General features: G+C 47.4%; 1 protein-coding gene across 1 annotated transcript; it reads left to right on the forward strand.

The window, feature by feature from the left end:
* Positions 1 to 507: 507 nt before the first annotated feature.
* LOC115514625 (peptidoglycan recognition protein 4-like) lies at positions 508 to 14,602 on the forward strand. The gene is made up of 8 exons (XM_030316756.1): positions 508 to 553; positions 4,333 to 4,431; positions 5,238 to 5,427; positions 6,834 to 6,952; positions 8,195 to 8,347; positions 9,885 to 10,083; positions 13,268 to 13,386; positions 14,424 to 14,602. Exons 1-8 carry the CDS (start codon positions 508 to 510, stop codon positions 14,600 to 14,602), a joined length of 1,104 nt encoding a protein of 367 aa, XP_030172616.1.
* The last annotated feature ends 365 nt before the right edge of the window (positions 14,603 to 14,967 follow it).

A 14,967-nucleotide genomic window follows, 5' to 3' on the forward strand; every position in this document is an offset into this window, starting at 1 on the left:
ACCTTATCGATGAGTCCTTTGTATTCTGTTACATTAAAATCCATTGTCTATTGTGAAATTTGAACGGGTCTTTTGAATAAAAGGCATCATTTTGTAAGTTCAAATATTGGTCATTGAAAAATATTGATTCACTGAGTTATCCACACCTTCCAAATGCTGACACATTTCAATATTTAATATGTACATATATAAATCAGATAAATTAATGTAATCACTGATCTTATCAGAAAAGTCTTAAAGTATTAGGAGATTTTCAAGCTCATGGTAGCCAACACAAATTTTCCAAAATTCTAATTTTGTTTGAAAGCTCCAATTTCATTATTGCTAACAAATCTCATTGGTTGTTTTCCTTGAAGTAAAAGGTACACTCTTCATTTGAGATACTCCTCCATGGTTTGGCTGTTAATTGTTCTTTTAATATACTTGAAATGGTGCTACATGAAAAAAAGTTGTGTGGCTCGTTCAGCCCACCATGCAGTCACACAAGCACTTTTCCCTGAGACAACCATGTTGAGAGAACATTCAGGAAAAGGAGCTGCTCTGGCCAAGAGAGGTGAGTGTGGCTGTGGAGGATGACTGGACCTGGGTCATTCAGAACCTTAGCATTTAGTCCTAAGTGCACAGAACCAGAGAGGGACAGCCCACATTCTTCCTCCCTCCTGATGCCATCATATAGAATGGGCCCTTTAGCCTTAAGAATTTGCTGCCTGAGTGCTATTTGCTACCTCTGGGCAGCCACTGCCTAGTATTCCCATCCCTCCTTCACCACCCAGGATTCCAATCCCATCCCTGAAGTTCGCAGGGCCCACCTGTAGAAGGGGACCAGTCTCCTCAACTGTGAAACTAGATGAGCCAGAGGTGAGCTTCTCTTTGCAAGAACTTTATTACTAGTCAAGGTGGGGATTGGAGAGGCAAGGAGAAACAGAAGTCAGCAAAGTTTGGGAAACTGTTGGGAAACTGATGGGGTCCCTATAGCTAAAGCAGCCCCCTGCTCTCCTTCACACTGCTCCTGGGGCCTTTCTCCCCGGCCCTGGGTCTTGTTGGTTAAATGAGGAGAACAGAATTTGGAAGTGGCTCATTTGTGCCCCCCCCTTGAGGGGGCTTTTCTGGATCCCACAGGCCTGAGGGTAAGACTGCAGCCCCACTAAGGGCCACCTGTCTGGATTTGGGGCATTCCCTCAGAAGCGTCCTTTTTGCAGTCTCAGGAGGCTACCCCTTGGGAGGTGAGAGCTGTGCAGGTCTTTGTGGAGATACTCACCTCGTGGAAAGTGAGCTTGGAGTGGGTGAGGGGCCAGGCGTTCGTGGTGGGGGTGGTGGGTGCACGAGCCAAAATAAGTACTAGTGATGATAGCGCATTATGTGCTGCCTTCTGGAATGTACCTTTCTGTTCCTCTGCCTCCATCCCATCTGTGCATGTGGCCCTGGTGGAAGGAGGGTAGGGCAGGGTGGGGTATTGGTCAGTGGCCCCCATCCACAGCCTTGACACTCCTGGAGCAGGTCTTGGGGATGAAAACAGTTTTCCTCTGCCTTTCAAAGTTCTTTAGATGGACTAAAAATTAAATTGACATGAGACAGATTAACAGGAGAAAATCAAGGAGATCTTAAGAAATTGTATACTTCCAGGGCGCCTGGGTGGCTCAATCGGTTGAGTGTCCGACTTCAGCTCAGGTCGTGATCTCACAGTCTGTGAGTTCAACCCCTGCGTCAGGCTCTGTGCTGACAGCTCGGAGCCTGGAGCCTGCTTCAGATTCTGTGTCTCCCTCTCTCTCTGCCCCCTGCCCTGCTCACACTCTGTCTCTCAAAAAGTGAATAAACATTAAAAAAAAGAAAGAAATTGTATACTTCATATATATATATATAGAGAGAGAGAGAGAGATGTATATAGATATAGATATATAGATGAGATAGAGATAGAGATAGAGATGATAGAGATAGAGATATATGGCAGAGCCCCAGAGCCCCAGGAAAACTAAGTAACTCCCTTAAATAGCCAAAGCCATCACCTTAAATACCATCATTAGCTAAAGACAAAAGATGTTGGGGACAGGAAGTCAGTTGTGGGAGGTCCCCAGGAAAAGCACAGCAAACAAGGGCAAAGTTAAGCATATATAAATTATTGCTTTCTCCAGTGATAGCAGCTTCTGGAGACTGACAGTCATACCTGCATCCTGGTGCTGAAGGAGTCACCCTTACAAGTGGAGATTTCCCCTATTCATGTGTCTCTTACAAAAGGGTGAGTTCTTGGTTTTCAGAACTTCTCGTGGTTCTTGTGTATTTCCTTAAAAAATAACCAGCTCAGAATAACCAATATGCCAAAGAGGCATATCTTGGGGTGGCGAAGTTTGACCCCTGGATTTGGGGCATTCCAAGAATTCCCAGATATTGGGTTGACTGGGCTTCCCAAAGCCTGGGGATGAGGAAGCAGCTCAGGGAGACTTGGGCAATCATGCCCTTTCCCAGGGAGGCGGTACCTGGGCTTATTCACAGGGTGAGGCCTTGCTTTCAGCCTGAGTCTGGTCTCTTCCAGTTACTCTGGGTGGACAGAACCTGTGGGGAGCCTCAGAACTCTGCCCCCTCTCTACCTTCTGTTAGGAATCCAGGTGTTCTTCTTCTCTCCTGAGAGCCAGAGCCCAGGTGCTCCCTTACCAGGGAGGGAGTGCCTTCTGGTGAAAGGCATCCTAAAAGCCTGGGAGGTAGCAGCTGGAGAAGGAGGGCAGGGCCAGAAGCCAAGTCTGAAGGAAGGAACTGCCAGCCAATGAAAGGGGAACTGCCTGCACCCTGACCTGTGGAACTGGGACAGCACAGGACCCACAGGTATTTCTGAGTGTGGGTGTGAGTGTGTTTCTTGTTGAGAAGCCTCTCCCTTGGAAGAGGACTGTACCACATGGAGTGTTAAGACCATATCTCCTCTGCCCCAGAACAGGGGACCCCCTGCTGACTCTTGTCAGTACCCTCTTGTGCCCTCCCTCACCCTCACACCATTCCCAACTGGGAAGGAATTCTCTGCACAAGACCCATCCATGTGTGTTTGGATTTCTGAGTTCTCTTATTGCTGGAGCTTGCAACTCTTTTCTATAAGAATGGGAGTTAACAATCCTACATTGCACAGTTAGTGTAAGGATTAAATAAGGTTGCTTGTGTGAGTGTCCATACTGGCTTTGTACATAGTAGCCACTCAATGAAATCTAGTTGCCCAGGAAAATAGGATGAGGGTGTTTACCCATCCAAGGAGCACCTGATATGTGCTGGGGACCCTGAGAGTCCCACTCAGGCACTGGCCCACAGGAAGCCTATAGTTTGGCAGGGAAGCAGACAGGGGTTCCATGCATTGGGATGGGTGCCCTGTTTGAGGAGTAAAGCACAGTTGGGTTAACTGTCAGTGTCTCTCCCAGGGCCAAGGTCCACACTTTCTCATCTGTGTCCTGGGACCACATGAGGATGCTGCTGTGGCTTCCTGTCTTGCTGGGTCTTGGGAGCTGGAGTGAGTTTTCTTTTACTGGAACAGTGGGTAACTAAGAAGGATCATCTAATCTCACAGCAGAGAATGTGCTTTCTCCTTAGGGAGAAAGAATAACTTTGCATTTAGAACACAGAATTTGGACTCTGTAAACCTATTTCAAATCCTTGACCTGCCTCCAGCAATGATTTTAAGCAAACTACTCAGTCCTTTAAACCTTAATTTTCCCAGCTGAAAATGAGATAATGGTATGATTTCCCAAAGTTTTTGAGGATTAAATGAGATAATGCACATGAAGGACTTTGCACTTGCACAACGGGAGCAATGGTTCTGTCTGTATGATTTCTATGTCAACCAGAGTCAATCAGGGGTTTATGCTTTTGTCAATAAGAGAAAGTCCTCGGAGACAGGGATGTCAGTTCCACACACAGGAGCTTGGGCACAGCACATGTCCCCAAATCAGCCCTGGAGGAACAGACTTGATTTGTGCAAGTAATTCTAATCCCTTCTCCATATCATCTTCCCATTGTTTCTATTCAGTAAAATCCATACAAAAGAGGACCTTGTCCTTTTGAGATGCTTGGACACATTTATTTCCAGGTTGCATTTTTCCCCCAATTGTGTGTATAGATGTAGCTCATGACAAACAGATATATTTCCAACTTCCTGCTCTTGGCTATTTAACTATGTTCTGGGATATTCCCTGGAGTTGGTGTTGGAGAAAAGCATGCACATGTTGCTACTGGAGGTAGTCCTTCTGCCAGCCTAATGGGGTCTCCTGGAAGGGCCTCAGTGATCTGGCCTGAGTCTGTCACTGAGATGGCTAGTACTGGGGTTCTCTGAGGACTGATGCAAAATGGAATGTTTCTCTGCAGGTGCTTTCTCCTGGAATGAAACACAAGCCAAACGCATATCAGAGGGCCTTCAGGACCTGTTTGGCAACATCTCTCAGCTTATTGATAAAGGAAGACTTGGTCTCAATGGTGAGGAGGCTTAAGGATAGCTGGGTATCTGCTGTGACCAGTGCTTCTGAGGTCTGCACTGCCCCTTGTGGCTGGCATGAGAATGCATGGGGCTGAGACAGTGGACGGAGCAAACCACCTGCTAGGATGCCACAGGCCTCGGGGGTCCAGGTGTTATTGGGAGAGGGCAGAAACCAGGACAGGGAGATTCATCCTCTTCACTAAGGGCCCCCTCGCCTGAGGGTGGAGACCCACACCCTGCCCTCAGGGAGTCGTCCAACTGAAAGGGAGAGTCAGGCCATACCTTGAGAGAGTCCCTAGGCTGAGGAGGAGATATAGTCCCTTCAGGAAGCACTCAGAACAGGACAAAGGACACAGAGCCACAGAGCAAACTGTCAGTGAACATAGTGTGCACGGGGGCATTAGTGCTGCCCAGATGGGCCTCTCAGGCTTTCCCCGGGGAAGCAGTGGGAAGGAGCTGCTTCCTGAAAGCAGGGGTCCTAGAGCAGAGCAGGGCAGCAGCTGCAGGATGGAGTCTGTCCCAGGTAGGGATGCCCTGTATGAGGGAGCAGAGCATCCAGGCTTCTCTGGACAGGTGCATACTCTGCAATGGGAACAGCGGAAGGGATGTGGAGGTAAGAAGCAGAGGGTGTGCCTGCCTGCTGAAGGCCTCCTCCCAGGACTCTTCTACCCTCAAGAAGCAGACTCAGCCCAGAATGGCACCCATGGCCCAGGGGGTTAGTGAGGCAGTGATGGAGCAGGATGCGCCGAGTGATAACCTCCTCACCCTTGTGGTTACCCCACTGGTGTCTCCACAGTGGTCTCTCACAAGGAGTGGGGGGCAGAAGCTGTTGGCTGCAGCACTCCACTGACCAGGCCTGTGGATTTCTTTGTCACGCACCATGTCCCTGGACTGGAGTGTCACAACCGGACTGCATGTAGTCAGAGGCTGTGGGAACTCTGGGACCATCATGTGCACAACAACATCTGGTGTGACGTGGCCTACAAGTAAGGGACAAGGGATATGTGAGAGTACGTGATCAATGATACTGCTTATGACACTTCTCTTGGCCTTACTCATCTCTGCTCTCCACTTACCAGGTTGAGGTTATATTGGGTTGATAATGAGTAAAATATTAAACCCCTACAAAATTCCAAATCCTTTTGAATTTTCTGTCAGATCTAAAAGAAAGCAAGGAAGGTTAAGTAATAACTGTACGTATATGCCCCCCCCAAACCTAGTTCACATAACACATTGACAGTTACAAATGACTACTGTGTGCATGAATTCATTTGCTCCACCAAGGTTGGTCAGGCATGCATTACTATCCCCATGGTCCAGGTGAGGGGACTGAGGCAAGGACGTTGTTTGATTTGCTCAGAGTCACACAACTGCAAAGTTGTGGAGCCCAGACTGGCTCAAAACTGGCTCTTTGCCTGCTGCATGCCCCACTTCACCACATTCAGGGGGCTCCCACCTTGTGAGACATCTCTTACCCTAGTGGCCACTCCAGTGGACCCTTTTAGTGTCCAGGACCACGTGCCCTTGGCTTATCTCTGACCTCACCCAGTTATGGACAGTCCCTATGCATGGTAATGGCTTCTCACTTCCAGTACCCTCTGCATCTCTCTGCTTTTCCACTTCAGACTTTCATCATCTCTGATGGTGAAGGGGAGTTAATACCCCCCTGGCAGGCAGAGGTTGTAGATAACTTCCTCAGCCCCTGGCCCTTCTCAGGGACAATCTTAGGTCCATGTACTCAGTTCTTTGGAAGTTCACCCTGTCTGGTGGTGGGTGGTGGGTGGTGGGGAGTGGGTAATGATTCTAAGCCCCAGGTGGCCATTGTGAAGCCAGCCCAATTGCATTGCACATGCTTTGTTGGGTTTCTTGCTTCTGACTTGCTCTCCTTGCTCCCTCACTCTGGCTTCTGGGACCCCTTATCAAATAAACTGCCTGTGTCCATGTGCTTTTCTGAGGACCTACTTCCTGATAAATTTATGTAAGATAGATCTATGTAAGAGAAATCACATGAGCAGCTTACGTGGAGATGACACAGGTAGCATGCATTTTAGAGGAAGGAAAGCCATGTTTGAGGCTGAGAAGAATCTCACAGTGTAATTGAGTCTGTGTTAGTTACTGTGATGGCACCAGGACCTCTCCTCCTCCTGAGTGTGTAGAATGATTTACACAAAACCTAGGCATTTGAGCAAAGAAGGTAGGCAGTGTGGGGGTAGCTTCTGAATTCTAACGGAATATAAATGACTTGGACTATCCATTGTCTGGGACAAGTCCATGCAAATTCCCTGTAGTGAGCACAGCTTGAGCACTTCTCCCTTTGGAGGTTGGTAAGTGGTTCCTCTTGTGGGATACACCACGGTGCCAGCCACTCAGCCTGTATCTCCCTGCTTCACAGCTTCCTGGTTGGAGACGATGGCAGGGTGTATGAAGGTGTTGGCTGGAACATCCAAGGCATGCACACCCAGGGCTACAACCACATCTCCCTGGGCTTTGCTTTCTTTGGCACCAAGGAAGGTAATGGTCATTCCAGCTGCCCTTCTCCAAAGAGTTACCCACTTCTTTGTTTCCGCACTGACTCTTCAACCTCCTACTTCCCCAATGATCCACTCTCCTGGAGTTCCCCTCTCCTTTGGCTTCCATGAATGAATGGTATTAGTTCTCTTCCTCCTGCTCTGGTTTCCTTCTCAGTCTCTGAGTTGGCTCCTTTCACTCTGACAGTCTCACAGTGGAGGTGCTGTCCAGAGTTCTCTCTGCAGCCTTGTCACCATTATGCACTCATCATGGAGGAATGTGGGCTTCTGCTTTCTTCTATCAGTGACTCACATCTTCCTCTCTGGCTCTCACCCTTCTTCAGTGCCAGGCCCTGTTCCCCATTTCTTGCCAGGAACCTCCTCCTCCCATCTCTCTTACCCCAAGATTTTCTGTATAATTTTTAAAACCACTCTGAGGCCTCCAATCCCTGAGTCCCTTCCACTTTCTTTTATTCTTACTGCTGCCCATTCCCCCAGCCCGTGTCCTAGCATACATGCTCCAGGACCATTCCACTGAGTTTGTGCACTCTTACTATTAAAATTCTTGCTCAGCTAGTTTCTCACTGTCCCCTCCCAATACTCTGTGAGAAAACCCAGACAAGTTTCCTGGTTGCTGTTATACAGAGTACAGCCTGAGCTCCAGAGAGGAAGTGACCCAAGGAGAAGAATCAGAAGGCAAGGCCACACTTTTCTTTTCTAATTTCAGGGTGGTTTCCAGAATGCCAGAGGACTGTGTGTTCAGCTTGGTTTGTTTTTGTGACCACTCATTGCTATCTCGGTGTCACCCTGTTTCCTCTGGGGTCTTGAGCACATTACTTTTTGGAGCCTCAAGTTCCTCTCTGTAAATATGGGGCTAATAATAGCATCCACCTCAGAGGTTTGTGGTGAGGATCAAAGAAGTTAATGCAGGTAAAGAGGCTGGCACATGCCTGGAAGGGTGCCTGCCAATGGGAAACCCTGGCCCGGCCAGCTGAGCACTCCAGAGCATAGTGCTGCCTTCCAGCTCTTCCACGGAGAAAGAGCAATAAATGAAGTCTTATCAGGTCACTGGAAAAGGTCTTCATCCTAGACCAGGTGGATCCTTGACTTTTAGGCTTTCCAACCTGGGGGATGAGCCAGTTCCCCTCCAACAGCTATGTAGGGGCTGGCAGGGCCTCTCATCCTTCTCCCACAATACCCTGAAACTCAGGCCAGACCCAGGTTACCACAGATGGCTCTCTTTCAGGCCACAGTCCTAGCCCTGCTGCCCTGTCAGCCATGGAGGGTCTGATCTCCTATGCAATCCAGAAGGGCCACCTGTCCTCCATGTATGTTCAGCCACTTCTTGTGAAAGGTGAAAACTGCCTGGCCCCTCTGCAGAAGGCAAGTCCTAAGAAAGGTAAGACTTTCAACCCTACCGGGCCTCCCTTTAAACCTACCCACCCACCCCATGCCCTTATAACTTCCAAATGCCATTGAGAGTGACTTTTTTAGCCAAGCTCTCATTGGATCCCTTCTGATAGGCAACTGGTCATCCAACTCTGAAACTTTGGGGCTGGTACAATTTGAGACAGACTCTCCAGGTCACCCCTTTATACCTCAGACTCCAAGAATGATAGAGCTATGGCATTAGCCTGGTATAATATATGTGTACTAATTTCTTGAGTCAGTCAACAATTAGTCACTGAAGAGATATCATGGAATAAAACACATAAGCAGTAGCCTTATAAAGTTTCAACCTAGAGAGTAGAAAAAGACAATAAGCAAATAAGCAAATAAGCAAGTAAAATATTTGATATGTTATAAGGTGAAAAGTACTGTGGAGGAAAAAAACATGGAGAGGGATAGGCATCTAACACAGACAAGCACAAAAGCACAAATGTGCATCTTTCTGAATATAAGAACCTGAACAACATTGATTGATTGAAGTGCTTAAGTCACCACCTATACTGACTTCAGAGGAAGGGGTTAGTGTAATACAGGTAATAAACACTAGATAAAAGGTAGATTTGGGTTTAACAAATTACAACATCAAAACCAGTATAGTTAAGGGACAACTGGCTGGTAGAGCACGTGACCCTGGATCTTGGGGTCATGAGTTCCAGCACCATGTTGGTAGTAGAGTTTACTTCAAAAAAAAAAAAAATAGGGGCATCTATGTGGCTCATTTGGTTAAGCATCTGACTCTTGATTTAGACTGAGGTCATGATCTCATGGTCATGAGATTGAGTCCCCATCAGGCTCTGCGCTGGGCATGGACCCTGCTTAAGATTCTCTTTCCCTCCCTCCGTCTCCCTCCCTCTGTCCCTTCCCTGCTCATGCTGTGCAAGGGTGTGCTCTAGCCCTCTCTCTCTCTCTCTTTCAAAGAAACCCAAAACTGACAGTGTAGTTAATAACCACTTTTGGCCTTTTCCTGGACTTAATAAAGTTTTAAAGATAATTAGCTCTATTATGTGAAAGCTCTGAGTAAATCTGATCTCTGTCTTTGGATTAGCCATCTGCTAATATTAATAATTGCTTACACTGACAGAGTTTTAGGGATTACAAGTGAGTCTCAAAGACATGCTTTCAGATGAAAATTCAACTGATTTGTCCAAAAGACCCTGTTATGTATGTACATCCACATATACACAAGACAACCATACAGGTAAATAAGTACCCTTTGCTCTTGGGAATGAGTATCCATGTACCCTTAGGATCAACATTCACACCCTCCTCTGGGTTCTATTTTAAGGTTAGATCCCATGTCTATGATTCCTGCCTTTTGAATCCAATCCTACCATGCAGATATACCCCACTACCAGGTGGACTTTCCTGAGTTCCACAGTCAGGGTTAGGTCAGGATGCCCAGATGGCATGGGGATGTTCAGTATTGAGGTGGTTGGCATGAGTGGGCACGAGTCCACACGTTGATGTTTTCTGGCTCCCCTCCCCAGCTTGCTCCAACATTGTCCCTCGATCTGCATGGGAGGCCAGGAAGACGCACTGTCCCAAGATGAACCTCCCAGCTAAGTATGTTGTCATTTTCCACACCGCTGGGAGAACCTGCATCATGTCTGATGAGTGCCACCTGCTGGTCCAAGATATCCAGTCCTTCTTCATAGACAGATTGAATTCATGTGACATTGGGTATAAGTAAGTGGACCTGAGGATATATAGGCTTCTTTTACCTCGGAGCAGACTCTGAACCTTCGAATGGGAGAGAAAAGAAAGTAATGTTTACTGAGTGCCTGCCATATGAAAGGTGCTCCATCTATGACCATGTTGATTTTTCACACAACCCTAGGTGAGCCTTACTTAGGATATAGCTAATGGGGTGGTCATTCTCCTTGAACATGTTCTCAAAATGTATCTATTTTTTTAAAGTTTATTTATATGTTTTTAGAGAGAGTGAGCAAGCATGAGTGCAAGTGCAGGAAGGGCAGAGAGAGAGGGAGAGAGAATCCCATGCAGGCTTTCCACTGTCAGCAGTGCCCGTCAAGGGGCTGGATCCCATGAACCATGAGATCATGACCTGAGTTGAAATAAAGTCAGATGCCTTACCAACTGAGTCACCTAGGTGCCCCTCAAAATGTGTCATTTTTAAAGATTGTATATAGATATGATGGAGGTCAAGACTGCTGGCAAGATATTAGAAGTCATACACATGCAAGATTGTGAAGCCTATAGAGAATATCTTCCTGTCTGAAGGCAGGGGGAGGCACCAGATAATATCCTCTGATTGCTCTAATGCCAAGATCTGTAATCCTTTAATAAAAAGCACACTGACCTAATGGGAGAATAGAAACTTCTTGCAGCGTGCTTTCCAAGTTCACAGGTAGGTTAGATACCATCTCATATCCATCAGAAACAATCACACTGAATGTTAAGTCTCAGGATGGACTAGCCTAGATAGCATATTTGTACACATTAATCAAGGAGGCCCTTCCTCTAGAGACTTTATGGATTAGCTAGTGGAGCTGGATTTTAGTCCTTCCTTGCCTCCTGGCCAGGCACTCTGTGCAGGGTGCAAGAAGCATAGCTGTGTGCAATGGCCCTTCCTTAGCTGGATTTACCATTACTTAGTATGTGATTTTGGGGTGATGGCCTCTCCTCTCTCCATCCTGTTATAGTTTCAACCCTTTCAAAATAGGAGAAAGCTTCCTCCAACACCTTTCATCTGTTAAGACTTGTCAAGTGCTTTTATAGATCCTGCAATGCAGGATTATTCACAGGGTTGTTCTCTTTGATCATAATAGATACCTGAATATTGACTCTATGTTTTGAACCTAACCTGGAAAGTGATGGATGCTGAGAGAGGACCTTTCCCTTTTCCCATTCAGGTTTCAGTAGCGAGTTTCCTGTCCCTTGACTTTGACCTTTATTGTATACCTTGTGCCATAACTTTCATGACCCTGCCATTTTCTCACCCTGAGGTGAGAAAGATCACCGGTGATCTGTAGTCAGGAGTAAATACCCACTTGCTATAAATTAATTCACTGAGAACACTGAGTGCCTACTCTTTGTGGCATGAGGCTACACTCTGGGGACACTAGCAGATGTAGCACAGATATGGTTCTTGCCTTGATGGAGCTAAAACTGCTGAAGAAGAAAGATAACTAAATGAATAAAGCCTAATAGAGTACATTAAGTGTTATTATAGAGGGTGCAGAGTGTAAACAGGAGACATTTTTACCTCTTGGTAGCTTGCAGGGGAATTGGGTGTGAAGAAAGCACTACTCAAGAGATGACATATCAACTGGGATCTAAGAAATGAGTGAGCTCATTGGAGGAGGGGGAAGAGTGTTTTGGGCAGAGAGAAAGGACCTCTGTGGAAAGTCCTGGATGCCAGCCTGATAATGGTGTCTTTGAGAAGCTGAGGGAAGTTTATCATAATAAAAATAGATGCTGGGATGCCTCGGTGGTTCAATCAGTTGAGTGTCCAACTTTGGCTCAGGTCCCGATCTTGCAGTTTGTGAGTTAGAGCCCTGGATCAGGCTTGCTGCTGTCAGCGCACAGCCTACTTCCATCCTCTTTCCCCCTTTCTCTGCCACTCCCCAGCTTGCGTTCTCGCTCTCTCAAAAATAAGTAAACATTTAAAAATTTTTAAATAATAATAATGATAAAAACAGATGCCAAAGAGAGGGATGGTGGAAGGTAAGGAGGCAAACAAGGGGCCATATTATGAGGGATCTTCTCACTTAAGCTGGGGAGTGTGTGCCCACTGTGTGCCAAGGGCATAAAAGCAGGTTTGAGATAAGATTTGTATCAGGAAGATCATTCACAGCTTCAGGAATGGAACAGAAAAGGACAAATCTGCAGGTGGTGAGATCAATTCAAGCAAGACCAGGGTGGTGATAAGGCTGTCATGGGGAGAAGCAGACAGATCTAAGAGGTCAGTGGAGATTAGTGTAATGTTGGTGATGAGGATGCCAGGGTTGATCAGGGACAGTGGTTGCAAGATGCGGTGGACAATCCATGGTTACTGAGGGATGAAGCGGTGGGCTCATACTCATATTCCTGGCTGGGACCAATGGAAGGACAGGAGGTGGTGCCTTTCACTAAGATGGGGAGCCTGGAAAGGGGAACTGGTGGGGAAGAAGGTGGCACAGGTGTGGACACATGAATTTTGCTCAATGGCAGTTGAAGTTATCTTCAAGGAGGTAGATGGGTTTGTCCTGGGCAGCATCTTGAGGTACCCCACATTCAAGGAAAGGACACAGGGAGACAAGGTGCAGAGGAATGAGGGACAGCCACAGAAGACAACTGGGAGAGTGGGGTGCGATGGAAGTAAAGGGGAGAGAATGACAATACAGAGGGATCAGCAAGGTAGGGCTGGAGAAGTGTATTTTGTCTTTAGTGGTAAGGTGGCCACAGATCACCGGGGAAACACTGGCAAGGTATGAGGAAAGCCAGGTTGCAGGGATGGCAGCTGTCACTCTTTTCTCCCTAGTCTGTGAGCTCCTTGGGGAAGCAGCAGTGTGCTAGACCTGGAGGGCTCATGAGAGGGGATCCCTGGGAGATCCAGGAATTTTGTGAACCTTTGTTAAATCACTGGTGGATTAAAATCAGCCATGGTGGGAGTTTTACACCACAGAAATCAATAAAGGGCATAAACCAGGGCTTCCTGCCCTTCCCCTTTTCTGATGACAGCTGGTTTGCCAGCACACCTCTGGCAAAGACTGTCTTTTTTGTAACTCAGTGCTTAGAATTTAATGACTAATCACTGTCTGCTAAGTAAAGGCATGAGTGATTGAATGAATGAGTGAATGGATGAATAAATGAAACAATTGCAGAGTGCCTGTCATGCTGATGTCCTTCTCCTGTCATGGTCCTTTAGCTTCCTTGTGGGGCAGGATGGTGTCATTTATGAAGGAGTGGGCTGGAATGTCCAAGGCTCTCGTGCTCCTGGCTACAATGACATTGCCCTGGGAATTGCCTTCATGGGGACCTTCCTGGGTAAGTGGATGCTTTGGGCAGTGACAATGACCTTTCATGGTATGGTGTCTGAAAGAGTGTGTCTCACGTGGACAACAACAGCATCAAACTCAGGCATCACTGAGAGCCTGCATATCTTGGACTTACTGAGCTTCTGATTTGATGTTTGACGAAGCTAAGTGTGACCAGGAATGACCCCCATCCCCCAGGCATAATGCCCACACACATGCCTCTCTCTTCTGACAAGACAAGAGGAAAATATCTTTGTGCATATGTTTTCCTAAGTTTTTTATGATGGCACCAATGTAGGGACCCTTGCCTTATTTGCCACAGCCCTGAATGAGCCCCTGTCTCTGCATCCAAAGTGTACACTGAGAATTGTCATTGCTCCCAGCTCTTGACCAGAGTTTGTTTAGACTCCGAGGCCTTTTGCTGAACGTCTGGGGAGAGGAGACTTTGCCACTTGGGGCTGGTTCAGGCTGATACTAAAATGGACATTGAGTGGGGCGAGGGGTGACCCAGGAAGGTACCTGCAGATGGGGCTGAGCATATGAAGGTGCAGGAAGCATATCTGTGGCCAAAGCAAGGTTTCTCAGCTTCAGCACTATTGACATCTTGGATCAGGTAATTCTTTGTATAGGGGCTGCCCTGTACATTGTAGGACGTTTAGCAGCATCCCTGGCTTCTGCCACCAGATGCTTGTATCACCCCTTGCCTAGCTGTGACAACCAAAAAATGTCTCTACACAGTGCCAAATATCCTATGGGAGGCTAAATTTCCCCAGTAGGGAACTATCAGGCAGGCATATTTACAGCAGACAAAGGCTCTTTACATCCCCAAATAATTGTATGTTTTATCCCAGACTCTGCTATTTTCATTTGGGAAGAACTTTGGTGCTGAGAAATCTGAGTCTTGACTTGGTTTTCTGTCTACAGGATGGCAATAGTGGAATATATTAGCTTGGTGGTAGGGGTGGGTTAGGGGTGATTCTGGAATGGGTCCTTCCTTAGGCAGGGTGCCCTGGAATCCTAGAACAGATGGATAACTCTGTTTTGCAGGTACCCCACCCAATGCTGCAGCCCTGGAGGCAGCCCAGAACCTGATCCAGTGTGCAGTGGACAAGGGGTATTTAACTCCCAACTACCTGCTGGTGGGACACAGTGATATTGTCAATACACTGTCTCCTGGGGAAGCTTTGTACAACATCATTAAGACTTGGCCTCATTTCAAACACTGAAGGAACCCCTGCTCCTTCTGAGACTGCTTGTCCTGCCTGGCTGCTGGGCCTCCCCTGTTCTCACCCTCCATCCTGACTCAACATCCCGTGTCCCCTCCATGTCAGCCCCATCCTGCCCCTCCTTTCTCAGGTTAGGATGATTCTCTCCTGCTAGCACCACCCCCCAGCAGCCCCAAACCCTGGAGCTGGGCATTACCAGCCCTTTGAGTGAGCCCCACCTTCCTCACTCCTCATCTTCCCCTCCCCTGGGCACCCAGCTCCTAAGCCAGGTGGGAAGATGGGCTGATCATTGTTTGACTTCTCATTCCCTCTCTGGCTGCCCCTCTGCCCCATGTACTTCCCCTGCCATCTGCCCAGCAGCCCCC

This window comes from Lynx canadensis, chromosome A1, assembly GCF_007474595.2.
Source record: "Lynx canadensis isolate LIC74 chromosome A1, mLynCan4.pri.v2, whole genome shotgun sequence".
NCBI lineage: Eukaryota > Metazoa > Chordata > Mammalia > Carnivora > Felidae > Lynx > Lynx canadensis.